Source organism: Didymosphaeria variabile (genome assembly GCF_027946475.1).
Source record: "Didymosphaeria variabile strain IMI 356815 chromosome Unknown scaffold_1, whole genome shotgun sequence".
Taxonomy (NCBI): Eukaryota; Fungi; Ascomycota; class Dothideomycetes; order Pleosporales; family Didymosphaeriaceae; genus Didymosphaeria; species Didymosphaeria variabile.
The window spans coordinates 224,511-248,630 of NW_026611620.1; the positions used below are offsets into that span (position 1 = coordinate 224,511).

General features: G+C 53.5%; 9 protein-coding genes and 1 non-coding gene across 10 annotated transcripts; 7 read left to right on the forward strand and 3 right to left on the reverse strand.

The window, feature by feature from the left end:
• Positions 1-420: 420 nt before the first annotated feature.
• On the reverse strand, positions 421-4,682 carry N0V89_000043 (uncharacterized protein; the record flags this gene model as incomplete). The annotated part of the gene is made up of 10 exons (XM_056208869.1): positions 421-821; positions 921-1,698; positions 1,746-1,865; positions 1,914-2,156; positions 2,228-2,409; positions 2,915-3,219; positions 3,266-3,610; positions 3,660-3,697; positions 3,754-4,507; positions 4,624-4,682. 10 exons carry the CDS (start codon positions 4,680-4,682, stop codon positions 421-423), a joined length of 3,225 nt encoding a protein of 1,074 aa, XP_056075691.1.
• A 516-nt stretch (positions 4,683-5,198) lies between these two features.
• Positions 5,199-5,993, forward strand: N0V89_000044 (uncharacterized protein; the record flags this gene model as incomplete). Its single annotated transcript, XM_056208870.1, has 1 exon — positions 5,199-5,993. The coding sequence occupies one exon, from the start codon at positions 5,199-5,201 to the stop codon at positions 5,991-5,993; it is 795 nt and encodes a 264-aa protein (XP_056075692.1).
• Positions 5,994-6,553: 560 nt separating this feature from the next.
• On the forward strand, positions 6,554-7,318 carry PIN3 (protein that induces appearance of [PIN+] prion when overproduced; the record flags this gene model as incomplete). The annotated part of the gene is made up of 2 exons (XM_056208871.1): positions 6,554-6,610; positions 6,662-7,318. 2 exons carry the CDS (start codon positions 6,554-6,556, stop codon positions 7,316-7,318), a joined length of 714 nt encoding a protein of 237 aa, XP_056075693.1.
• Positions 7,319-11,101: 3,783 nt separating this feature from the next.
• N0V89_000046 (uncharacterized protein) lies at positions 11,102-12,052 on the forward strand (the record flags this gene model as incomplete). Its single annotated transcript, XM_056208872.1, has 1 exon — positions 11,102-12,052. One exon carries the CDS (start codon positions 11,102-11,104, stop codon positions 12,050-12,052), a length of 951 nt encoding a protein of 316 aa, XP_056075694.1.
• Positions 12,053-13,418: 1,366 nt separating this feature from the next.
• On the reverse strand, positions 13,419-15,167 carry N0V89_000047 (uncharacterized protein; the record flags this gene model as incomplete). The annotated part of the gene is made up of 1 exon (XM_056208873.1): positions 13,419-15,167. The coding sequence occupies one exon, from the start codon at positions 15,165-15,167 to the stop codon at positions 13,419-13,421; it is 1,749 nt and encodes a 582-aa protein (XP_056075695.1).
• A 648-nt stretch (positions 15,168-15,815) lies between these two features.
• Positions 15,816-16,945, forward strand: N0V89_000048 (uncharacterized protein; the record flags this gene model as incomplete). Its single annotated transcript, XM_056208874.1, has 2 exons — positions 15,816-16,221; positions 16,269-16,945. 2 exons carry the CDS (start codon positions 15,816-15,818, stop codon positions 16,943-16,945), a joined length of 1,083 nt encoding a protein of 360 aa, XP_056075696.1.
• A 917-nt stretch (positions 16,946-17,862) lies between these two features.
• N0V89_000049 (uncharacterized protein) lies at positions 17,863-18,480 on the forward strand (the record flags this gene model as incomplete). The annotated part of the gene is made up of 1 exon (XM_056208875.1): positions 17,863-18,480. The coding sequence occupies one exon, from the start codon at positions 17,863-17,865 to the stop codon at positions 18,478-18,480; it is 618 nt and encodes a 205-aa protein (XP_056075697.1).
• Positions 18,481-18,823: 343 nt separating this feature from the next.
• On the reverse strand, positions 18,824-18,930 carry N0V89_000050. The gene has a single exon. It is a non-coding gene; the product is annotated as a tRNA-Lys (tRNA).
• A 2,682-nt stretch (positions 18,931-21,612) lies between these two features.
• N0V89_000051 (uncharacterized protein) lies at positions 21,613-21,943 on the forward strand (the record flags this gene model as incomplete). Its single annotated transcript, XM_056208876.1, has 2 exons — positions 21,613-21,786; positions 21,833-21,943. 2 exons carry the CDS (start codon positions 21,613-21,615, stop codon positions 21,941-21,943), a joined length of 285 nt encoding a protein of 94 aa, XP_056075698.1.
• A 1,288-nt stretch (positions 21,944-23,231) lies between these two features.
• N0V89_000052 (uncharacterized protein) lies at positions 23,232-23,644 on the forward strand (the record flags this gene model as incomplete). The annotated part of the gene is made up of 2 exons (XM_056208877.1): positions 23,232-23,370; positions 23,454-23,644. 2 exons carry the CDS (start codon positions 23,232-23,234, stop codon positions 23,642-23,644), a joined length of 330 nt encoding a protein of 109 aa, XP_056075699.1.
• Positions 23,645-24,120: the final 476 nt, after the last annotated feature.

Genomic DNA, 24,120 nt, shown 5'->3' on the forward strand with positions numbered 1-24,120 from the left:
AAGGAAATAACGTGTCTTGGTGTACAAAAGCAACGTAGTAACGCTATATGGGGAAGTCTTCTTGGTGTTGGAAGCGGCGTGTATGCGGTTGATGGGTTGGACGTTGCGGGTATAGTGCCCTGCTCGGAAGCTGCATATGAAGGGAAGATTTACTTTCGGCGCGTGACATGAGGCAGTCTACTTGTTGTCTCAATTAACCAAGCGGTAACATGACGTATCGCACGATCTATCGCTAGCTTCACGATTCCACACAACCCACTATCTGTGTCAATGCAACAACCTAATCTAATGCTATATACAGATCTCGATAATCCCTCAATGCCTCCCCCACCTTCCCCGCCCCCTAAACACCACCCCCACAACCCCAACGCAACAACCCCATCCCAAAATCAAACCACGCCACACTCCTAATGCCCTGCTTCAAGGCTGGATCCCCACCTTCGCCCCCGCCTCCCCACTCCCAATCTCATCAACGCTCACACCCCTCTCCCTCGCCATAACACCCGTCTGCACCGCCGTCGCAATTGCTAGCCCTAACGCCCGTCCAAACTGCCCCACCATGTTAACCAGCCCCCCTCCTAGCGCTTGGTCCTCCGCCGGCAGGGACTTCGCGACGAAGAGCGTGAGGGTGGGGAAGAGTGTGTCTGCGCCGAAGACGGAGAGGATCATAGCGGGGAAGGCGTAGGCCCAGTAGGTTGTACCTGAGGGGATGGGAATGGCGAAGAGGAGCGAAGCGAGCGCGATGCAGATGGTGCCCCAGGCTAAGATGAAGTCGCCGCGGACGCGAGAGAGAAGCTGCGATGTTACGATTGCGACGAGGACTGTGTGGTGTGAGTGTAAGCTTATAGCAGCTGAAAAGGGGGAATATTGAGGCGAGGGATAAGAGGGTGGGGAAAAGGAATGGACTTGGCTTAACATACCACCTGTAACGCCCATGGGTATGAAGCGCAGCGTCGTCTGTATGATAGATAGGCCCTGGTAGTCCTGGAACCAGTACGTTGCGTAGATGAGGAAGTTGTTGAAGGAGGTGAAGAACATGAGCATGATGATGTTAGCGGCTGTGAAGCGGGTGTTTTTGAAGATGGAGATCTTCATCAGGGGCTGGCGGTCTGTTTTCGTTTCGAGGTGGTGCTGCCAGAAGCCGAAGGCGATGAGGAGGAGGAGGGAGATGCCGATGAGGGTGCCTACCCAGGGTGTGCTCCAGCCTACGACGTTCCCTTCGGAGAGCGCGAAGAGCAGGATGATCAGGCCGACGGTAACGATTGAGCCGCCCAACCAGTCGACCATCTTATTGAGCTGTGGTTCGCGCTTTACCGGCGGTGGTGGGATAACGTAGATGGCGGCGACGGTAACGATGGCAGTGAGGATGCCGAAGATCCAGAAAACCCACTTCCATTCCAAGTACTGACCCAGCACCCCGCCGAAGATGTTGCCGAAGACTCCTCCAAGCGGCGCGCCGCCGCCATAACATGAGAAAGCGTAGTTCTTCGCTTTTCCGGGCGGAAAGGTCGTGCCTAGGATGCCTATTGCGGTTGGCACCATGGCCGCAGCGCCGAGACCCTGAAGCCCACGGAATATGTCGAAACCGATCTCATTGGGGATGAAGGGGACGAGAATCGAAGTAATAGTTATCCAAACACATCCCCATACAAATATGATTTTCTTGCCGTACACATCTGCGAGGCGACCCCAGACTAGCTAAACCATCGTGAGCACCTAGTCACAAACCTGAGATGTCTTCATACCAGAAAACAACTAAAAGACAGATTATACGCCGAAACAATCCACTGCTGTCGCGAATCGGGAATATCCAGCGCCTTGCCGATAGTCGGAAGAATGATGACCGAGCTCTGCACGCCCAAAGTCTGCCGCGGTCAGGATTCCATCTCGACCACGCACTTCCTGTGACTTACATTCAAGAACGAAGCCGCCGTGACCGTCACAACAAGCGCAATGGCCCTCGCTTTCGAGAACGGCAATCCCGGCTTCGCTTCTTCTTCTTGCGCAACCACTTCCTCGTCTTTTCGGTCTTGCACGCTGAGAGGCTGCTGCGCTTGCACTATTTCCGCCTCTTTGTCTATCGCCGAGAGATTGCTCTGCTTGGAGTCGATGGGGTCGGCATCGTCGATATGAGATGCCATTACAGTGCCGCCGGCCTGGGTCGCACCTACGGTAGCCAAGAGCGAACAGAGGTGGGTATCCGGGGTGATGGAGCGGGCATTTTGACTTGGGGGTAAGCGCCGCGCTTGTGGGATTCATTGTGTGGGGTAGCAGATGCCGCTTCACCGCGGAGCGGCAGGTATTTTGACGGCTCGGTAAGCGAGATCGGAAAAGGCACAACGACTTGGTAGGCCTCGTGTAAATTTCGTGATTGCTTGTGCGGTTGGATTATGCTGGTGCTTTTCCGGCCTGCATTTGGTTAGCAGTACGATTCCCTTGTACGAGGCTAACGGATGAGGGCATCGGTACATCGATCTAGCGCCGTTCCGGTGCGCCTGAGATACATCGTAGCGCTGAGTAATAGCAAATTCATGTTGCGGTTGCAAGACGAGATGCGAAGAGACCCAAGAACAGGAAAAGTTGTAGCATCGTGCGAGCAGAGGACGCGTTAGTGAATGAGACAGGCTGGGCTTCAAGTGAGTGGGAAGCTTCGCATGTGTAGCAAGTCATGCAAACATGCAGTGATTCTTAACACATGTAAGTTTGGCATTGTATTCTCTTGCCAGACGTTTAGTTCCAACTCTCGAAAACTACGTCGTGTGGTTCAAGGGAAGAGATCCAGCCACGCCGGCCATCCCGACGATGATTGTCATTTCGACATAGATCGTGGCAATTCCAAAATCTCTAAGCACTTCTCTGTTATTATTTTAGCATTGTGCACCTTCCGTGGCTTTTATTTCTCCAGCGTACGTACCTGCAAGCTTGTATTTCGACGCCATGATCTGCAGCGTCTCCATGAAAAGTGTCATATCGATCCTCGGCAGCTCTCCCTGGGTATCTGCCTCCTCAATCAATCTATAAGACCTGATCGCGTGATACGGCAAGCTACACCACGTTGGTTGTATACCGTCGAGGTAATTCTCTTCGAATCCATAGACCGTGCGGCAGCTTGACATGACAGAGCGGAGTTGGTCGATGTAGGAGTGTAGGGAGCGCATCGACACAGGGTCGAGCGTTCCTTGCTTGGCAACGAAGAAGCATTGCATGTGTAAAGCGGCTCTGAAAAGCTTAGCGGAAGCTGGAGGTTGAAGAGAGGTAGTGTTACCCTAGCACGACGTGAATGCCAGACCACGAGCCATCTTGCGACATCTGGGCTTTTCTCATGTCTAAATACTCTTGGAGATCTTGTAATATAACTTGTATCTTTTCAGTGAGTTCGGGCGAGATTGGCGCGTAGCGATTGTCGCGAATGAACTTTTGCACGCGACCGTTGCGCTGCGCAGCGTCGTATTCGTAGACGCACCCGGCGAGTATTTCAATCTCTACAGTTGAGAAATTCGATACGGATGGTCCTTCGTATGGGCTGGCACATCCAGAGGCAGGATTGCTGTCGAAGTGGAGAGGCATGCATTGGGCTTTCGGAACGATTGTTGGTGGCATGTTGAAATATCTGTGGAGTGTCAGCGAGGAGATATTCAAGGTTTGGCTGTGGGAGGGACCTTTCAAGTCGCGTGAGACCCATCCATGTCAGTATGATCTGTACATTAGGCATGGTCAGCAAATGTCCATCACTTCGCCCAGCTTGTTCCTTACCTCCTCATCGTCCGCGCTCAGCTTTCCCAAATCTTGCGATGCGTGTTTAGCCATGACTTCATCAAAATCAAGCAAATACGCCAGTCGACAGCAGATCCCCAAAGTCGTCAACGCGCGGTCCTCAATGCAGTGACTGAACTCGAATACAGCGATCAGCATCCCAGCCTGTATCAGCTCGATGTTCGGCTCTCTGAAACCCACGAAATACTGGAAAAGATACTTGCACTTCCGATACCACCGCGACTCTGCAAGAGAAGCAGCAGGAGGATGATCAGCAGGCGCCGAAACGACCAGGTGCATTGCCAGGACCAGAAGCACAAATTTGTCGGACGACACCAGTTTTTCAAAGAGAGGAAGCTCCTTTTGAAACTTGATGTTGGAAACCATGGGAAGCCATTGGTCTGTTTTCGAGATGTACATGCGGGTCATGCCGTGGATTGTTGCTTTGTGCTCATCTAGCGTGGCTAGTATGCTCTGCCATAAGATCAAGGTCATGTATTGTGGTTTGAGAGTTCCGGGTTCTAGGGCCCAGTTCGTGGGGTTCGGGCTCTCGATGCCATGAGATCTTGCCAGACTTATGAGTGGACTTTGCTGGGGGGAGCCATTCTGCGCGACAGGTTCGGAAGAGAACACATGAGCTTCGATTTTCTTCAGTCTCTCGAACACCTCTTCAAAACGATTATCGTTAGCTTCATTTCCAGTCTCGGATTCGTTCAATTTCTCAGGATCAGGATACACGCAGTCTATGGAGACCCTATTGCTAGGTTAACAAGGATGTGAGCTAGAGCCAGTGGGGTCCCTACCGCAGACATCGACCGCACTTTGGCAGCACCTTGTCGCACTTCTTCTTGCTAGACTTGCATTGCGCACATGTCCGCTGGGCCAACGGCTGGGGGGCTGGCGTCGTTGAAGCCGTTGGTGCCGTTCATTGCCAGTGCGGAGAATTGGGCTTAGCAGCTGGATGTCAGCCCCCGCGGTCTTACAGTCCAAGCCACATCGGGAACATCGTCTCCGCAGGGCAAGTGCTACCGATCTTACACATACACTATCGTCGTAAGAGCACTTGAAGAATCCAAATGAGCACTCAACGCTGTGATAATAGTACACTTTGCTCGTTCAGCCGTGGGTAGCTTAACTCCGAACCTCATTGCCGTGGTCTAAACCGTATACGTCATTGCACCACCCACTTGGTGACAATGGCCGGAGCTGTCGATCTTTTCAAAGCCGGAGCTGGTTGACGACCGGAGAAGAAGTACCATACTTGTACTGGAAAGTGTTTTCTGGTTAGCGGGTTTGTGACTGGGAGCGCCGTCATTGGTACTGTCATAGTGCTCGAGATATGATAGCATTATTAGGCACATTCGTAATGATAGCGCCATATATAGACATCGCATAAATGGAGTCGCGTGCCCTCGTCCGAAAAAAACGATACACCACTTGTCACGATGCCACTCAAGTACAACAAAGTCCTCATCATCGGCGCTACATCAGGCATCGGCCTCGCCTACGCCGAGAAAACCGTCCAGGATGGCAAGCAAGCCATCATTGTGGGCAGAAGAAAGGAAAACCTGGACGAGTTCGTCTCGAAGCACGGCAGCGACAGAGCCTTCCCCATCGTCTTCGACATCACCGACCTCCAGGGCATCCCCAAGTTCGCAGACGATGTAACGAAGAAACACCCCGACCTAGACTGCGTCATCATCAACTCCGGCATCCAGCGTGGCTTTAACTTCGCGAAACCCGAAACAGTCGATCTGTCGCTGTTAGAGATGGAGTTTACCACGAACTACACGTCCTACATCCACCTGACTAAAGCCTTCATCCCGTTCCTGCAGAAGCAAGACAAGGAGACTGCGCTTGTGTACACGTCTTCGGGCCTTGCGCTGGTCCCCTTGATGAGCCGCCCGAACTACTCTGCCACCAAGGCTGCGCTGCACCACTTTGTCCTCTCTCTTCGCGAACAGCTGAAAGATGGCCCTGGACAAATCAAGGTAGTGGAGATCTTTCCGCCGGCAGTGCAGACAGAGCTGCACGATGCGAAGCACCAGCCGGACATTCCGAATGGAAGGCAGATGGGGATGCCGCTGGATGAATTTACGGAGACGAGCTGGAAAAGGTTGGCAGAGGGCAAGGAGCAGATACCCGTAGGTTTTGTGGAGGGGGCATTCGACAAGTTTGAGAATGCAAGGCAGGAGGCGTTCTCATTCATGACAAAGCAGGTGAGGGAGAGGGGGCATTGAGAGGTCTTCGACACTCGCGTGGCAATGTCCAGCAGCAAGGTATCCAGGCGATAGCCTTTAAAAATATTCACATCGTCCAAGCTCTTCCTCCTACATTAGGAGTGTTTCTTGACCGAAGACTTTGTCATCAAGAGACCTAGTGCGTCGGTAAAGGGTGCGAAGTATGAACGAGAAATAATCATGCGACCGCGCAAGACGTTGAGCGGGACCTGTGCAGTGATGACGAGGCTAGACGCGAATATAACAGGCGAATGCAAAACCATATATCTCCTTGCGGCATCATTGGCGTTGGCTTACGACGGGAAGACGGCGCGCAAGTGTTGAGTGCACAGCCCCAATGGCTGAAAGCAGGCTAGTGCTGCTGCGCCCCTGCTTCACGAAAGTCCGCAACAGCGAAGGATCACTCAACCTGTCCCTCCGACAGCCCAACCACGCCGCTCGCTCATCCCCGCACAAACAACACTTCACGATCCGCGGTACCACTTTTGGCCGTATAACAGTAACCGCGCGCATATATCCTTCTTCGCCTTTGTTTACACAACCAAACAAAACTCAACATCATGGCCGACGGGTTCAACAATGCCATGGTCAACAGGTCGCTGAGGTCGATCAAGACTGTAAGGGTTCCGCGCAAGGTGTGAACGTGCGCGCTCTAATCAGCATGGCAGGAGCTTGAATTTCTGGTCGACTCGAATGTCATCAGCCAGTCGCAGTACGACACCATCTACAACCAGCTTCCCGCAAACGCCAGCTCTGCGCGCGCCCTCCCCGCCGTTCCCACCCAGCAACTCTCGTCCCTCTCCGTCAACACGCCCGCGCCTGAGAACGAGAAGAAGACCAACGGCGTCGGCTACTACTCCAACAACGCCTCTAACCCGCCTCCACCCGCCTATCCAACCCCGCCAGCTGCGCCTGTTGGCCCGGTCACTCTCTGCCATGCGACCGCCATGTATCAGTACAACGCCCAAGACGCCGGCGATCTCGCTCTCATGCCCAACGACAAGATTGTCGTCACCGAGTACATGAACAACGAGTGGTGGAAGGGCCGCAACGAGCGCACTGGCCAGGAGGGCATCTTCCCTGCCAGCTATGTGCGCCGCGAGGAGAAGGCTGTAGTGCCCGCTGGTGTACCGCAGAGCAATTATGGCAACATGCCGCTTGATGTGTCCAACGGCTCGAATGGTGCGGTGGCTCAGTCGAGCACACCCGGGGAGCCCAGCAAGTTCGAGGCAGGCGGCAAGAAGTTCGGCAAGAAGCTGGGCAACGCGGCCGTCTTTGGAGCAGGTGCGACAATCGGAAGCAAGATTGTGAACGGTATATTCTGATTTTGGTGCAGGTGCCACGATCGGAGGCAACATCGTGAACAGCATTTTCTAAGTGGGCGGGTGTGAGTGATGTTTATATTGGCATTTGATTCATACTACCCCTCGATGTGTACTGGCGTTCAGGACCGGATGATTTTCTAAGCATGGCAGGGACGGTATAGGCTTTCGAAGCCATGGATGATCAGGCTCGTCAGAATGATTTCTCGTTATATTCTTCCCTAGCGTTCCAGTCTAATCCCGCGATTCGTCTCGATCGTCTTGTTCCCGTGCGAATTCGTAACATGTCTCCTGTCCTGCGTGGACGGGCGCAGCTTGCAAACGCGAATCGAGCTCTTTCCCAGTCTCCCACGGCTTCATTTACGGCTCTTCCGCATTCACGCCTGACCCCGTCTCCGCATAATCTAACGGGGGTTTGCCGGTTTCTTTGCCTTTGGGTACTTGTCGTGCGCTTAGCTTGGCCGCACTACACACTTTGTCTCCTTCCGCAGGGCCGTAGCTTCCTGCGACGTGGGACCTCACAGTTTACAGTATTTCAGTCATTTACTACCACCGCGCTCGTCTTGGTCTCCCCGCACTCAAGACTTTAACTCCTCTGTTCGTACGCGGCATGCGTATGTTCGATACATAGCCTGCTATGTAACAGAAGCGCTCTAGACGGGCATGCCCTTCACATCGTGGGCTATTGAATGTCATTTGCCAGCCAGCTGTTTACACCCCCAATACAACCACTGCCCTTCAATTCTGCTGATCCCCCATCATGTCCGCTTCGACCTCTTCCCTGTAGTACGCCGCTCTCACTCTTCCAGCGCGCTTCCTCCCACCCACGATCTCTCCTTGGGGTGCTCAGAATTCGACTATGCCCAGCTCAGGCTCCCACGGCACCCGAAAGACAGTCTCGCTTCCAACCGCAGGCCACACTACATCGATCTCGCAAGCAACGCGCACAAGACCTTCTACAGACCTCAACAAGAGCCAAGCAAGCACCGCCGTTTCTCAAACCGAGCAGATCAAGAAACACCGAAGACGAAGAGTCCTCGCGTACTACACGCATGCTATCGTCACGTTTCATGCGTTTGGCATACCGCTGGCGGACGGCTTGCTTCTCGAATACTACCACAATGCCCTATTCCTCAATATACCACTCACATATCTCTCTCTACTTGTCGGCGTGCAGTGGGTCGGCATCTTCGCTTCGGAGTATCTAGCCGCGCGTACTTACACGTGGAAACACTGGCGGTGGACATACTTCGCCGTCAGCGTCGTGCTCGTGCTGTGTTACGGGGTTATAACGCGAGGTGCGAAGCCGTGGGGCCTGGCGCTGGGGATACGCGCGCTTATAGGCGTTTGTCTGGGTTTCCTGCGGACTATGAGTTTGCACTGTGTTGCGACGCACTACGATGACGATGTCGCAGAGGTGTCGATGCAGAGCGGCGGTGCAGGGCTGGCGGGTGCGCTCGTACATTCAGCTGTGGGCTGGTGTTTCCTGCGGAAAGATAACTACAGGGGATTGACGTGGGCGAATGTCTACATCGTGGCGTTCACGCTTGTGCCTACGCTTGGGGGGTTATTTCCTGCTGCAAAGCGTGAGGGCGTCGAAGCCGCGTCGAAACGCAATGAGGGCCCTATATTGAGACACAGGAGGTCGACACACGCGCAATCGCTGCCGGGGAAATCTGCCACGCAGAAGAACCGCAGCCTTGATACTATCGGCGACTGCTGTCTCCTCGGTGGGTACGTCCTCGTCTTCATCTCCACATTCATATGGCCTACCTTCTTCCCGGTTCTGCTCTCCAGCCGGCCTCTATCCGAGTACCCAGACTACGCTGTGTATTGGCTGTTCGGCACATTTGGCGCAGGTGCCCTCACGGCATCATTCTTCGCCCACGCATGGCCTCGCCGCGGCCTCGGCGTTGTGAACGTCTTCACTGCAGCCGCCATCTTCGGAGGCTGTCTCCTGCTGATCGCCGCGTGGGTCGTCAATTTCTGGGCCTGGGGCGTCATCGGTGTATTGTACGGGCTTTGCTTGGGTCCGCTACTTGCGTTGCACAGGAAGGTATTCGACTTGCTTTGCAGGTACTGGACGAAGAGGAGGCTTTCACCGTGGGGGTTGGGTGTTTTTGCGTTTGGAGGAATCAGTGTTGCAGGCTTGACAATTCAGAGGTTCGGTGGTGGCACGATTGCGTTGACGGTGGCGGGGGTGGTGATGCTATTGGGTGGGTGCTGTATGGCGGTGGGAAGGGTGTTGAAGTATCCGGCTAGGTATGTGGTTATTTGATGTGGGTGCTGTCCGAATTTTTGCATCCCCCTTGCTATAGTAGAGACAACCTATCCTCATGAAGAATGGAGAGGGCCTTTTCACAACCTGTGCAAGTCCCTCCTTCCTATTGTCACGAGGCAGAAGGAGCGCTCACGTGTTAACAAGGCCTCCAGGGCTAAATCCGAAACTGCTCCTGTGAAGGCAACAGTGACTTCACAGGGCCACGGATGCTGCCTGACATCACACAACGACAGACAAACACTTACATCACTGCTATATCAATACACCGCGAACCTCCCACGCCGCCTCTTTCTCACTGGCACTATACACTCTCGCCTTGTGTTATCACGGCCTCACTTGGATCACTAACACCTCACTCACACCAAAACACCATCATCCGCACAACCCGCACAACCCACGACTCTCACCCCCTCGCTCAGCGCACACCCTCGCAACTACCCCTACTATGTGTACGAGAACAACACACACATGCACTATCTGCGCTCGGAGCGTCACGCGTCCGCTCGTGCTCTGCGCCGCTGCTGAGGCGAACGATTGTATCGCTTGTAAGATGGGTGCGCCGAGTAGAGAGGAGAAGAGTGTGGAGACGACGTGCGGGGGGAAGTGTACAAGGGAGTATTGGAGGAGGGAGAGGGATGAGGGCTCGTGATGGCATTGGGGGAGGGGAGAGAATTGGCCGGGGAGTGGATGATGAGTATGATCTTGAGGATGGGTTTTTGCGATGTTATGTATACCATAGGTAGGGTATGGTGTGGATCTGGACGCTTCATGGATTGGCTAGGTGGGTAATTTCGCTCATGAGCTTAGTTTGTCTGCAGACGAGATCTTCACGCTTCACATGTATGAGAGTACTGGGTGGCTTTCCACATCTGATTTCACGGTGTTTGTTTACGACGTGAGCTTGGGCCACGGCGCACGGACCATTCACCCGTGGTCAAAAGTGACGGTGACTGCACAGCTTTCGACACTTGAACGTCTTATTACCCGATTCGGTAATTTGAAAAGAGAGCTCTCCATTGCTCCCAGAAGGTTGACGATTCGCTTTATCGTTTCCGTTTCCCGGGGCCAGCGAACGGTCACGTGGTCTTGTGAGGCATGCGAAAGATCGACGCACTCGCATCACAAAACAATAAACGCTCAGCTACTCCGGGCCGGCACGAGACGGACAAGACGGAACCTCGCATGGATGACGCAGGTCCCCTGACGGCGTGCATTCAGCTCGCGCGCTATCGATAAGTTCCCCGACCGTTCTCTCCACTCCGCTAGCAAAGCCTAACTTCAACCGCGCGGCCATCCGCTCTTCGAATCGGAGACGGCCACGCACCTGGAGCACCCATTCTAGACGCCCCGTCTCCCAGAATAACCCACAGAATGACGAATTGCCGATCCTTCACGGCCGTTGGTCGGCCCAAATAGGTTTTTCTTGTTTCCATAAGATCGTGCTGCTCGCTGCTTACTTGCATTCCATCGAGTCTGTCGTTACTTTCATCGTTCTTTAGACCAGCATGCATTTTTCTAGTACTGTTCTGGCTCTCGCAGCCACTTTCACGGCCGCCAATGCCGCGCAGAAGGGCTACAAGGGTTTTAATACCGGCAGCACTTTCAGCACTGGCGCGAACAAGCAGCAGGTCGACTTCGCCTACGAGATGAAGGCCGCCCAGGAGCTGCCCAACACCGACGGTGCCTGGACCAGCGTGCGCTTGTACACCATGATCCAGGGCGGCACAACGGACACACCCATTTCCGCCATCCCCGCCGCCATCGAGACGAACTCCACGCTCCTCCTCGGCCTCTGGGCATCCGAGACCTCCGATGTCTTCCAGAACGAGATCAACGCCTTGAAGAACGCGATTACCCAGTACGGCACCGCCTTCACCGACATCGTGACCGGCATCTCCGTCGGCAGCGAGGACCTGTACCGCGCTTCTATCAACGGCGTCGGCGCCACCCCCGACCAGGTCGTCGACTACATCTCCCAGACCCGCGCCGCTATCAAGGGCACCTCCCTCGAGGGCAAGCCCGTCGGCCACGTAGACACCTGGGACGCCTTCACCGCCGCCGCAAACACCGCCGTCATCTCCGCCATCGATTTCCTCGGCATGGACGCCTACCCTTACTACCAGCCCTCCTCCCCCGGCGGAAACGCGATCGGCAACGCAAACACTACCTTCTGGAAGGCGTACACCGACACCGTTGGCGCCGCGCAGGGTAAGCCCGTCTGGATTACCGAGACGGGCTGGCCGATTGTGGGCGACACCGATGGCGCGGCTGTTCCTGGCGCGGATAATGCGCGCACGTACTGGCAGGAGACCATCTGCCATGCGTTGGCTAACGATATCAACATGTACTACTTCCAGCTGCAGAGCTCGCAGGGTCAGGTCGTCAACCCTGACTGGGGTATCAAGCCGGCTGGTGACATCGTCAACGAGCCTGCTAGGTTCGAGTTGACGTGCTAGATTGCCGTTCAAGCCTGAGCAGATTGGCTGAGGCTTTTTGGTCCGTTCGATGGACAGGGAGCATGTATATTGTCATAAAGCATTGCTTCTAGATATAGAAAGGGGCATATCTCTAGAACACATGTACCACATATAAATCCCAAATACATACATGAAATACGGCTTGTTTACATCAATTCCACGTTAACATATAAATCCTCACCCTACACATACCACCTCCTCCCCTCCTCCCTACCCTCCGTCCACCTCTCTCCTCCGCCTCCGATGCCGACGGCGACCTATCCCTCCCAGAGCCCCGTGGCCCTATCCGCCGAAAAGGAAAAGGAATCATCCCCCCACCCCCATTCTGCGCCTCCCAAGGCCCAATTTCAGTCTCGGTCTCAGCATCTACCGGCATCCCACCGCCCATCTCCTCCCCAAAACCCACCGGCATCCCAGCACCAACCCCCTTCGCAGCGCCGGCACACCACCCCATGCCTCACCCCGGCCGGCCCGCCTGCCCTCCATTCCCACCCTCCTCCCTCTTCACGTACCTAACATGCTCCCCATCGCTCACCCGCACCATTTCAGCCGCTTGCGAGGTGAACAACACCCGCCTACACGCTGGACACGTGTTCTCCCGATCTACCCACGCTTTTAAACAGCCGGCGTGGTACGCGTGGCTGCACGATGAGATTCTTACGCTACGAGGGGTGGGTGTTAGGGGAGAGGCAGATGGGGCAGTTGCGGGGTGTATCTGTATCTGTGTCGTCGGTGGAAGCGGAAGTAGAAGTAGAAGCAGGGGATGGTGGAGTAGGGGCGGAGGAGATGTTTGAGTTTGAGGGAGACATGGATGCGGGGACGGTAGTTTCGTGTGGATCGTGGGATATAGGACTACGGGATAGGGGGAGTGAGACGGGCGAGGGTGTGCACGCTGTTGATCTTGTTGGCTCGGCGTCGGCGTAGGGTTCGAGTCCGCTAGCGAGGAACGCGGCTTTGTCGTGGAAGGGCGGCGTGGTTTGCGGCATTGTTTGGGTGGAGTGCACTTATGCAGATGATGAGATTTGATGAGACAATTGCGGATGTTAGGATGAGGGTTCCACTTGGTAGATAAAGTTGAGGCGATTGAAAAGTAATTGCTTGAGCGTATTTCGCGATCAAGAAGCGATGACCTTTGAAGCCAGGACTCGTGATGGAAGCGTAGCTGTGAACGTGCGGTGAATTGAGTGCAAAACAGATGTTACCAAAGAACTTCCCCCAACGCCGTACTATGCATGAACGCAAATAGACCAATACACGACCAATACATAAACGTGAATGCGCCTCTTCGACTCCCCTCGTGCTTCGACGCCCCTCCTCGTAAGCTTTGACGATCTTGAGTATGCGCTTACGTCTCCGACCAGCGCACGATCGTGATAGAAGCCGTGTACACCATAGCCACCACGCCAACCACCATCATCAGGACATCGCCCGCCTTCGCAAGGTTGCTCTCTGCAACGCCGTTCAAGTGAAGGTACGCCGGGTAGATGTATACCAACGGGACGCAAGCGACACTTCCAATAAGCGCGACGAACTTGTCGAGGTTGCTCGCACCGATGACGGCAATCACACCCGTCAGCAACACAATACAAGTGCGGAAAGCGTTCTTCTTCCACTTGGTGAGCGCGTCTTTCTTGCCCGAGCGCTGACCAAAGAGCTTCTGCTCGAGGATACGGATAGCGGGGAACAGCTGCACCGGTTCGCCGACCATGACTGCCATGGCGTACAGGAACTGGATGGCGTTGACCAGCTTGCTGGACTGCGGGAAGTTGGTGATGACCTCGACGCTGACGTTTTCACCGAATGTGCCGTAGCAGAGGACGCCGACGGATGTGAAGATGACAGTGATGATAAGCATGACGATACCGAGAAGCTTGTTGAAGTTCTCAGGGTGCTTCATGCTCGATTGAATCGGCAAGATGAGGCCGATGCCTTCGAAGGTGAAGATGGCGGAGCCGATAGTCAGCGTGAAGTCGCGAGGATTGAAGAGCTCGACCGAAGGGTGGAAACCGTGCATCTCGGAAATGCTGGAGATGTCGTACCAGTAGATGTACACGAGACCCATGGCGATGAAGATGTCAGCCAAGATGGCCAGCGGACCCAGCTTCGAGATGTTGCGGATGTAGGACATGGGGATGAGCGCAAGGACCTGGATGCCGATGAGTGCGTTGGTGGAAAGTGGTTCGTTGTTCTTGGGCGTCACAGCGGTGAGGAAGGCTGAGATGTTGTCCGCCGTGAAGATGAGACCTGCACAGACGAAGCAGATCTGTGACAGCATGATGGAAGAGAGGATGATAGATCGCAGTCGTGTTCCGCCAACAGCTTGGCCAAGCTCTCCGTAACCACCGCCGTACCGTGCTCGGCATTGAAGTAGAAGCTGGAAGCAGAGCATGGTGACTGCGGCCACGGTGAGTAGCGTGATGGACGAGAACAGCATGCCACCATTCTTGAAGGCCTTGGGCAGGAACATGATACCAGTCCCCACAAAAGCCTTCAACAGGGTGAAGAAAGACTTCAGGTTTGACGCATCGCCTTGAGCTCTGGTTCTCTTAGAGCTCTTCCTCCTGCCAAGCAATGGCCGGCGCTCGTCTGGTTGTGCGGTTGTTTCTTCATCCTCGACGGCTGATTCATCATCTGACTCTTCAAGATCTTCACCGGCGAAATTTCCGTACAGCTCCAGAAATGAGATGAAATTCCTCGTGACCGGAGCAGCAATGTGGCTCACGCTTCTCGCTTGTTTAGCCAGATACGCCCGTCTGAATCCGCCTGGCGCAAGCTGCTCAGACACAGGGACAAATTCATCATTATCGGCCTCAGAAGGTGCAAACTCCGCGGTATGAGAGAAAGTCGCCGCCCGCTGGTGCATTTTGGCGCGTTTAGATTTAGCCTGGATGTGATAAAGGTCCCTGTGCATGTCACCGCCCGGAAGGCGCAACGATGATTCTGCTTCATCTTCAGGACTCTGAGAGTTGACATGTGCGGTACCGGATCCTACGCCATCGAAGTCGGCTGTGTAGCTGGGGTCGAGATGCGGTGAGAGAACCTTGCTATGGTCGACAAGGTCCTGTTCGGATGCCCGAGCAGGTGCATCCGTCATTGTGTCTGTTGGCTGCGCTGGGGTTCAGTTGTAGCTGGATGTCGCGAGGGGACAGCTTGGACTGATGGACAATGATGAGTTTCAGGAAGAAAAGTCAATTGTGGTCCGTGAGCCTGACATCACCGTGCGGCTAGCGTTTGATGGAATCTCTGACAATCGAGAGATGTCACAAAGACGAGTCTGGAGGAGAAGCAGGAGATGGGGATGATTTCTAGGCGGTGTGGATTGTGGATCAGGGTTGTTGCAAGGAAATAACCTCGAGGTATGATGCTGGAGTCTTCGAGATCGGCGAGATCTAGGCAGCTGTGGGGAGAAGCTTAGCTTGATCGGGATAGCGTCGCACACGTGACGGCACCACGTGGGTGGACCGTTCGCGTCAATCTGATTGGCTTTCGAGGCCAAGCAGAAGATACCGGTTTAATGAACACTTTATTCGGATCTGTAAACATACCCTTTAGCCCGCATTGAACACGTTTCGCCTGGTATCATGATCCTTCTTAAGGCTCACATGGAGCCTCACGACACACGACCACGCTTTCCTGGACCACAATGGCACCTCCCGGTTTTGCCCCGCCGAGCTACGCTCACAGCAACATTCCCACACGCAATGTGCACAAAGATCCTCCGCCTCCAGGATATGACACCAATATGCGTGCCTACTTCATGTTCTTCTCCTATCTTGGGCTCTGCTTTTCTCTGAGCGTCTTTATCATCTATAAGCTCGTCCAGAAATACAATGTGCTATCAAGATCTACCACAGGCCGTCTTCCAGCAAAAGCACACATACGAACATTTGCTATACTGGCCGCATTGAGCCTTTTCACTACGTGGTACTACATGTCCAACTACTTCCGTGTTTCTTACCAGGCATGGGCTATGTGGCGATCTCGTTATGAGATCAGTCAAGATAAGATGCATTGGGGACTGTGGCTAAAGGAAACTTCACTTTTTAGAGAAGCTTGGGAGACCATTGTTGTGGGCAACGCGCGCTACTGGTGGTCACACCAAATCTTCTTCTTCGCATCCGGGCTGGGCTTGAGCCTGGAAGAGAGAGGTACGTTCCCAGTGTACAGGAGTGGAACGACTCTTGACAAGACTTAGGAGTCCGCCGTGGCATCAAGTATACGTGGGCGTTTATGCTGCTTGGCCAGATCGTTTCGGTCAGCTTCGCCACGAATCTGTATCTGCTCACCCTGCTTCTAACCCCTTCATCGCCACCTCCTTCGACCTCAACTGGCATCTATCGAAGAAAGTGGCTAGGCCCGTGGCTAATCAACCTCCTTTCTATCGTTTTCACCATCTGGCCGGCATATCAGCTCGCCGATGAGCATTACTGGTACCACCAGACAGAATTCATGCCCATGCTGCTGACGGCCCATGTTGCGCTCCTTGTCATGCCGCTTCTTCGCGCAGTTGTTCCCTCGAAGTATCTGTCCGATTCCAACGTGGAATTCGCAGGCACAGTGTACAAATTCCTCTGGGCTGCCAACAACTTTGGTGGTGGTTTGCTGTTCACTAGGGTGACCGCCACGGCTTACAAGTTTAGCGGCCCGCGCGGCGTCTGGCAACAGCTATGGGAGCACCCAGCCGTCAGCAGTGTAGCATTCGATGCCATCTTCTGCTGGATCACCTGGGGTACGTGGTGGGCTATTCAAATGCGAACCATCAGCACTACACCCGCGCTCGACGATGACGAGAAAGAAGGCGAAGGGACGGGTGTGGGCTCCGGGCGAGCTGATGTGGTCCCTGAGAACAACGGTGCGATGCGACGGCGGTGAATTGATATGACGGTCGGAGAACAGCTGCATGTGGGCACGGGGTACGAAGGCGCACGTGGCTGCTCAGCAGGGCAGATCGAGTAAGCCTATACCAAGCGGTGTTAGTAGCGCAAAGAAAAGCTTGCGCTCGACGCGAAAGATGGAGAGGACCGGGAGTATGTGAGGCTGATGGCACCCCAGCATTGCGTTCCGAACGACGTGGATGTCGTCGGGCGCTAACCCAACAGAGCTAGAACTTCCACCCAGCAAAGAACTCCTCCACAACAGTCCATCGCCTCGCAAAACACTATGATCGTACGAGTGGACCATCACAACTTTGCTGTGACCCGGAGTACGCTTACATGATAGACTTCCTCTGGATAATGTACAAAATTATTGAATCCCCGATCCGTTGCTTCGTCAGCGTACCCATGTGCCCTTTCATACATTTCGATACTCCCCAATATTGCATTGCAACCCTGTCGCCCACTGGTTCTTTCTCACGATGCTGACAACCATTATCGATCATCGTACACTCGCATCGAGTTTGCCCATAGAGACGAGATGCTGATGGCGCAGTATTGCTAGCTTGAGTGCATACGAGCGGCGTGCCACAAAGCCTCGGAGCTACTGCGTCGTAATGATGTACATGCCTATTTCGAACAGGGTCCGGCCGCTTTTGGATCCTTTAGGTCCCAAAATATGAGGAGCTACGATGGGAACCACTGACAGACCGAGTTCCCGACGTCATGCGGCGGCGTGAGGCGGCCTGATCGGCAGTGAGCTTGTGACCTTCTGGCCTTGAGCTACCAGTGGCTTCACAGAGGACAACTCGAGTCCGTAAACATATAAGATATAGAGCCGCATCCCCAAGGCTTTGATACAGCACAGTATCGCCTTTCAATTGAACCAAGTGCACTTACCCGATTGGCAACATCATGAAGCTCACAACCGCCACCATCACTCTGGCTTTCGTAGCCCTCACAAGCGCTCAATACGATGTCGAGTCCAAAGACTTCCGCCTCGTCCTCTCGTCGAAGGACTCCACAGTCAATGGCCAAACTCTCTCAGCCTGCCACACCGGCGCAGCAATTGAGTCGCTCTGCCTCTCCGGCAAACCCTCAACATCCAAACCCGACCCCATCGCAGCCGCAACCTTCCGCTTCAACACGTCCTCCAACGTCGAGACACCCTCAGATGGCGATGTCCCCGGCATCCTCACCTACAAGCTAAACGCAACCCCGCCGATCCCCTCGTCGCTAGAGTTCTTCTACGACCCTATAACGAACTATGCGCTCCCGCTGCTGTTCCCGGGACAAGGCGCAGACACGCAGACATTGGCATTCGACAGCAAGAACCTGTTGAATAAGCAGGGCTACGTGAACTACAAGACGAGTCCGCCGACCGCTGGTAACACTACGGCGTATTACAGGTGGTACGCATGCCAGACGTACTTCTCTGGGTATCAGTATGTGAACTTGGTGTGGGCTTTGGGAGAGGGAAAGCCGGAGACGCCGGGGTGCGCGAAGGTCGATGTGAAGAGGGTTTTCATCTAGTATGGTAAAAATGGAGTGGTAGAAGATGATACGCTGTTAGTGATACCGGACATTGGGTGCTCAGATGCATTGAGTGGGATGTCTGGTGGTAGGAGGTCACTCGTATGAGCAACGCCGTAACGCAAAGCAACGAAGTAAGATAGCAATAATATAATGATAATACAATGACATTCTGACGAGCTTGGAAGATGGTGGAAATGTACGACTTCGTTGACGCCTCGGTCCCGAAATAGCGGGGTGCTGTGGGGCACAACCTCGCAACATTCAAAAAGCGTCGCCTCCCTCCCAGCCAGCCTGCACCCCGAGCGCAACGCACACCAGGACATTGAAAACGCAAAAAGACAGCCCGACGTGGGGGTCGAACCCACAACCTTGAGATGCCGAGTAATCGAGTTGATTCGACCGTGAATACTTAAGAGTCTCACGCTCTACCGATTGAGCTAGCCGGGCTTTTGCCTTAGTCGATGGGGATTTTTTGTTCAAGATATATTATATGCCTGATGTTCCAGCAATGCAAAGGACCTTTGCACGGAAAATAGCTTGTCTCTTGTAAGTTTAACGATGATGTGGGGTGTGATGTAAAATCTGGTTCCCCGGATGAGAAAATTTTCTACGGCGGACGGAAGCGGCAGTGACTCATGGAACGGGGCCTACGGAGAGTGTACCAGGGATCTGGGGCCCAAGCTTATACGATACATATTCAAAACGATGAGAGTAATTCTTTTTATAGTATCTTACATTCTCTTTCTCTTTTTCTTTTCTTTTCTTTTCTTTTCTTTATTTGGACACCCGCGCCGTGATGCATTAAACTGTGGGCTTACCTCTGTTGAGTTCCCTACCTATAGTCAAGGCATACATTTGAAATGATAAGCGACCTACACTTTAGAGTGAATTAAGTTCAGCAATAAGCAATTATTGTGAGAGCCGGGTGGGGAGGGGTTGAGCCGTACTAGTAACAATTTTTAGAGACAAAATTCAGCATCTGCCAATTGATCTTCGCCAAATCTGTGAGTGGAAACGTTTGTCGACATTATACTCTTCTTCTCCGAATAGCATCATTGTGCACGGATACCAAAAAGTCGCTGGCATCTTTGTCGGGACTCCCCAGGTAAACCTCCCGATCAAGAGCAGTTGGCTTCAGCGGCCGCCACTGTCCTTCATCGAGTACATATATTTCACTTTTGAGAATCTCCGATGGTCAGCCCCCTAAACACCTGTATCTATAAGATAGTTGAGAAACATACTCAGGATTTTCTGCTACTCTTAAGCCTCAATAGCTCTTTCCATATAAGTCTTGGGCTGAGTCCAGATGAACAGTTGGTATGATTCAATGCAAAGAAGTAGTTGCGCGCCCAGCTGTCACCATTTAGAACGTTGAAGCCATGCGTATACAGAATCTGATAAGACCCGGGCAACGGTGTTTTCGCGGCCTCGACCTAGAGGTATTGGAGGCCTTCCTTTGAAGCCAGCGACCCCGGCCATCCAAAGTGATCAAGTCATCCCAATAAGTCTTCGAGTCCCGCATATGACCGCTGATCAACCTGAAATGCAGCTCGTATCCACCATCATTAGCGGGCTGTAGCACCGGACCTTAACGAAGCCGGCCCAATGAAGCAATGTGCACATACTCGGGCTCACGGAAGCTTCGCTGGAATCAATCTCTGCTAGGTCTCTTGCTTGGGTACCACCGTTGCCCTCCTTGTTTTGGGCAGTCAACAGATGATCTTTCAAAAGTGGTAATGGCTTGGGAAGGATCGGCGCTGCTACACTTTACGGCTAATTGCACCCAGATACGGTAAAGAGCGCCAGTTACCCGTTTACCGGCCGAGCTTCATATAGCTCTGATATTACCCAGCGCAGAATCCAGAGAACCGTATATTTGCTATCAAACTATCTCTCGAAGGGCATATATAGATTGCGTCACTATATAGACAGCTTCTCGAGCAACTTGCACATAGTCACGACCAAACACAAGGTTTGAAGAAAGGGGCACTCCCTCCCAAGACATCCCAGCCCATAAGTACACTTCCTACCCTGATATCACGACCTCAAACGTACCGCTTTCAACACCCCTGTTGCCATAATGCGTCTATCACCCACCACTTCGCTCGCCTTCCTTTGCAGCATCGCAACGTTCGCATGCGCAGCGCCGACGGCTTCCAAGCATAATATCTACCTCGCAACCTGCACTCGCCCGCGCAGCTGCGTGCTCCTCATCTGTGACAACCCCTCCCCCTTCACAGCCGCCGCCTACTACTCCAATGGCGTCTCCACCGCGACCAACCCCACCGAGCTCGCCACCATTACGAACCAAGCTTCACCATGGGAAGGCACGTCGCGACAGGCAAGATTCCGCGCGGGGGCAATGACATCGACGATTAATGTAGGCGCGAAGACTTTGGCGAAGGGCGAGATCGCGGGTGCGGCAAAGCTGGGGAGCGAAGAGTTTATTTGCTTTCGGGATGGGGTGACTAAGTTTACTGTGACTTGGTATGATGATCTGGAGTTACAAACGGCGAGTTGTGCTGCGGATTATTGGTGTGCGAGTACGAGTTAGAATGGGTGAGAGAGGCGTAGGTGCAGTTGGGTTTGCGGCGTCAGGCATGACGCTTCCTTCTCGTTCGGTGAGGGTGCAGTACCGTACCTACGTCCATGAGAATGAAAGACTTTGCCGAGCAATATAGAGACAGTATCAACGTCGATGTGCTCCATCTATAGTTGTTCTTGCCTCATAGGTTGATGCCGCCCGACCTCAAACCTCAGAACTCATTGTCCTCTTCTTCTAAGGATTATCAGCCCCTTCGATTCTCACCTAGATTTCACCGTTGCGAAACTCCACCCACACAACAAGCAGTCTGGCAACATGCCAGGTGGGCAACACCGTCACTTCGCACTGGTGCTTTGCTTTATGCCCCATCATCCCACTCTTTCTTTGCTGCCGTATCTGTATTGATGACTGCAACTTCCACAAGGACGGCCCGAAATGCAAAGGCAAATCAGACCTTGCCGACAACATCGTCACCACCGCGATGTACGTCACTTACCACATGCCAATTTTCGTTCAGGACTTGACATGCGAGCAGGATTCAAGATTTCTGGGGTAACTTCGGTCAAGTCCAATGCCCGCAAGACATGTGCTGTCACTTCAACAGCACCTTTAACACTCCCGGCACTTGCACGCTCGACCTCTCGTACGTGGACAGCGCCGGCATCCTTCGGCTCATCGACGGGGTTGACAGTGTGGGCGAACTATGTGGTGTTCTGAAGGGTACATTCGGCAACGAACAGTGCTACGTCAATCTCAAGGTGAGTTACCTTTGAACCTCGCTGCATAGAACCGCTGACAGAATAGGACACGACTGCTAGTGGTGGCGGTTCAGAGGATGTCAAGAAGGACGCTTGCGCCAAGCTGAAGGGCACATGGGATGGCGGCAAGTGCGAGGTATTCGGTTTCGCCGGGTAGTGACAGTCGGCTTTGTTGCCATGCACATCCGTTGCGACTCGTCTGGCGTTGCAGGGGAACCAGAGCGCCGAAGCCGAGCAACATTCCTGCATGCGATACGATAGTGACCTATGTCGACTGCGCACTGAGCAGATTCGAGGGGTAGATGGCTAATCTACATACCTGCAATACAACATCGAACCACCAAGGTTGATTTATTCCTACTATGAACCTTTGACGACCTCGATTTCCTCACCGCCTGCTTCAGCTTCTGCCTCGGCCCTGTCCTTAGCCTCTTCCCTTTCAGCGAAATACTTGACCAAAAATATCGATGCGTGAGTGGCATGGTGTAGTGCATAAGGAAAACTCAAGGCATTCTTCGCAAATATGGTAGGAATGCATATCTGAATACAGATTAGGAGCTCAGATCGCGCAAGGAGCATCTGAACGTCACTTATGTGCACGAGCACGAGCACGACGCTATCATATCTTTCGAGGCTTGAATTTAAAGCATGAATGGCGTATCATGGATGGACGCGAGGCTGCAGAGGGACCAGATAAGGACGCTAAACATCGGCGGCTAGTGACTAGCGTGCCCGCTATTCACCACTACCAAAACCTATCGTGCAAGCGAGTCTTGATGAGCTTTACCGCCACAATAATGCAAGATGAACCTGACGTCTTTCTCCACCATCGTGGAGAGACATCACCCACAGATGACGTGCATTTGTAGGATTGCTCGAACGAGCTCTCCAATCCAGTAAGATTGATAGCGGGGTGCCGAGCCGCCGAACCCCACACTGCAAGCCTCGAGTTGAGCCACGTATACAAAGGATGGCGCCACTATATGGGGCTGTGCGTGCAGCAAGTGGGTCTTCACGTATTGTCCGTCAATCAACCACCAAAGGATGTCTTTCGTGCGACTTCAAAAGTGTCGACAGGAGCTGAAATACGGCAAACAAGCGTCGTCAAGCCGGAAGAGCGGCACAGAGATGTCGCACAGCCACAACTTGAAAGGCATCAGTTACACAACTGACTACAATGGAGCCACGGGGATGTAAACGAAGCTTAATGGCGCCATGTACAAGGTGGAGAAGATCCACTTTAATCTGCTCAATGCGGGAATACCCTTAGACCCTGTGAACAACGTAGAATCGCATCGTAGGCGGTAAAGGCCGTCTCACGTTATAAAAAGCCACATCTCTGCCACAGTTTCTGCCACAACTCTCGCCACTTTTCTTTCTTATCATAGTCCACATCCAACGACTTCTTCCAACCCCGTCACTCATCACAACTTCCGAGAGTCATCATGAGCTTCCACTACTCAGCTGAGGAGGGCTCCATCCGCGTCGACGACAACCACATTCTCAGGGCTCGCCTCCAGCGCGCCGACGGCGAGTGGCAGGACGCTGAGATCGACCTCAACAATCACATCGGCAACGAGAACGGTACGTCTCGCCCACTGCAACAACCTTCCTTCCCCAATTCACATCTCACCCTTTACGTGATCTTCGGGCTGACGACGAACAAGGCTCCTTCTTTTGGGACGGCAACAACTTCTCCGATACTGCCCAAGATGTCCACTTCGCCATTGAGGGCGGCGGCGAAGTCCCTGTTCTCCGTGCTACCCTGCTCAACGAGGACGGTGAGGGTGTCCAGCGCGACCTGAACCTTTCTGAGCGCATCCAGAACTACGATGGCACCTTCTCCTTCAGTGAGTGACAGCCCGGATAGAAACTGCACGAGAACATTTGCTGATAAGTGATTGTAGATTAGGATGGGAGCAGCATGCAGGTGTGAGCGGCTTTTAGCAGGAATAGAGCTCAGGCCACCTGAAAGCTCTACCTGATTTGCTTGCTGTCTTTGTAATGAGGGACCATGAATATCATGAACAGCCCAATGAATGAATAATTCACCGAATGTGGCCTCATTTGAGTGAAGTTGGCGTTTCCACTGTTGTCAAAGTTCCAGAACCTTATCATTGTCTTTACAGGTGGCGAAAGCAAGCGGACGCTTTCATGGAATCTGTTCGCTTTCACCACCATTGCTTTGCTGCCATTGAAACAGCCATCTCTTTTTTCAATTACGACAGAGGTGTGCTCCACTTTTTCCCAAGCCTGGTCAGCGGTACTGCACGTTTTCTGCGCCTCCAGGGAGTTCTCAACTTCACTCGCAATGCCAACAGCTACGCCTTGTGC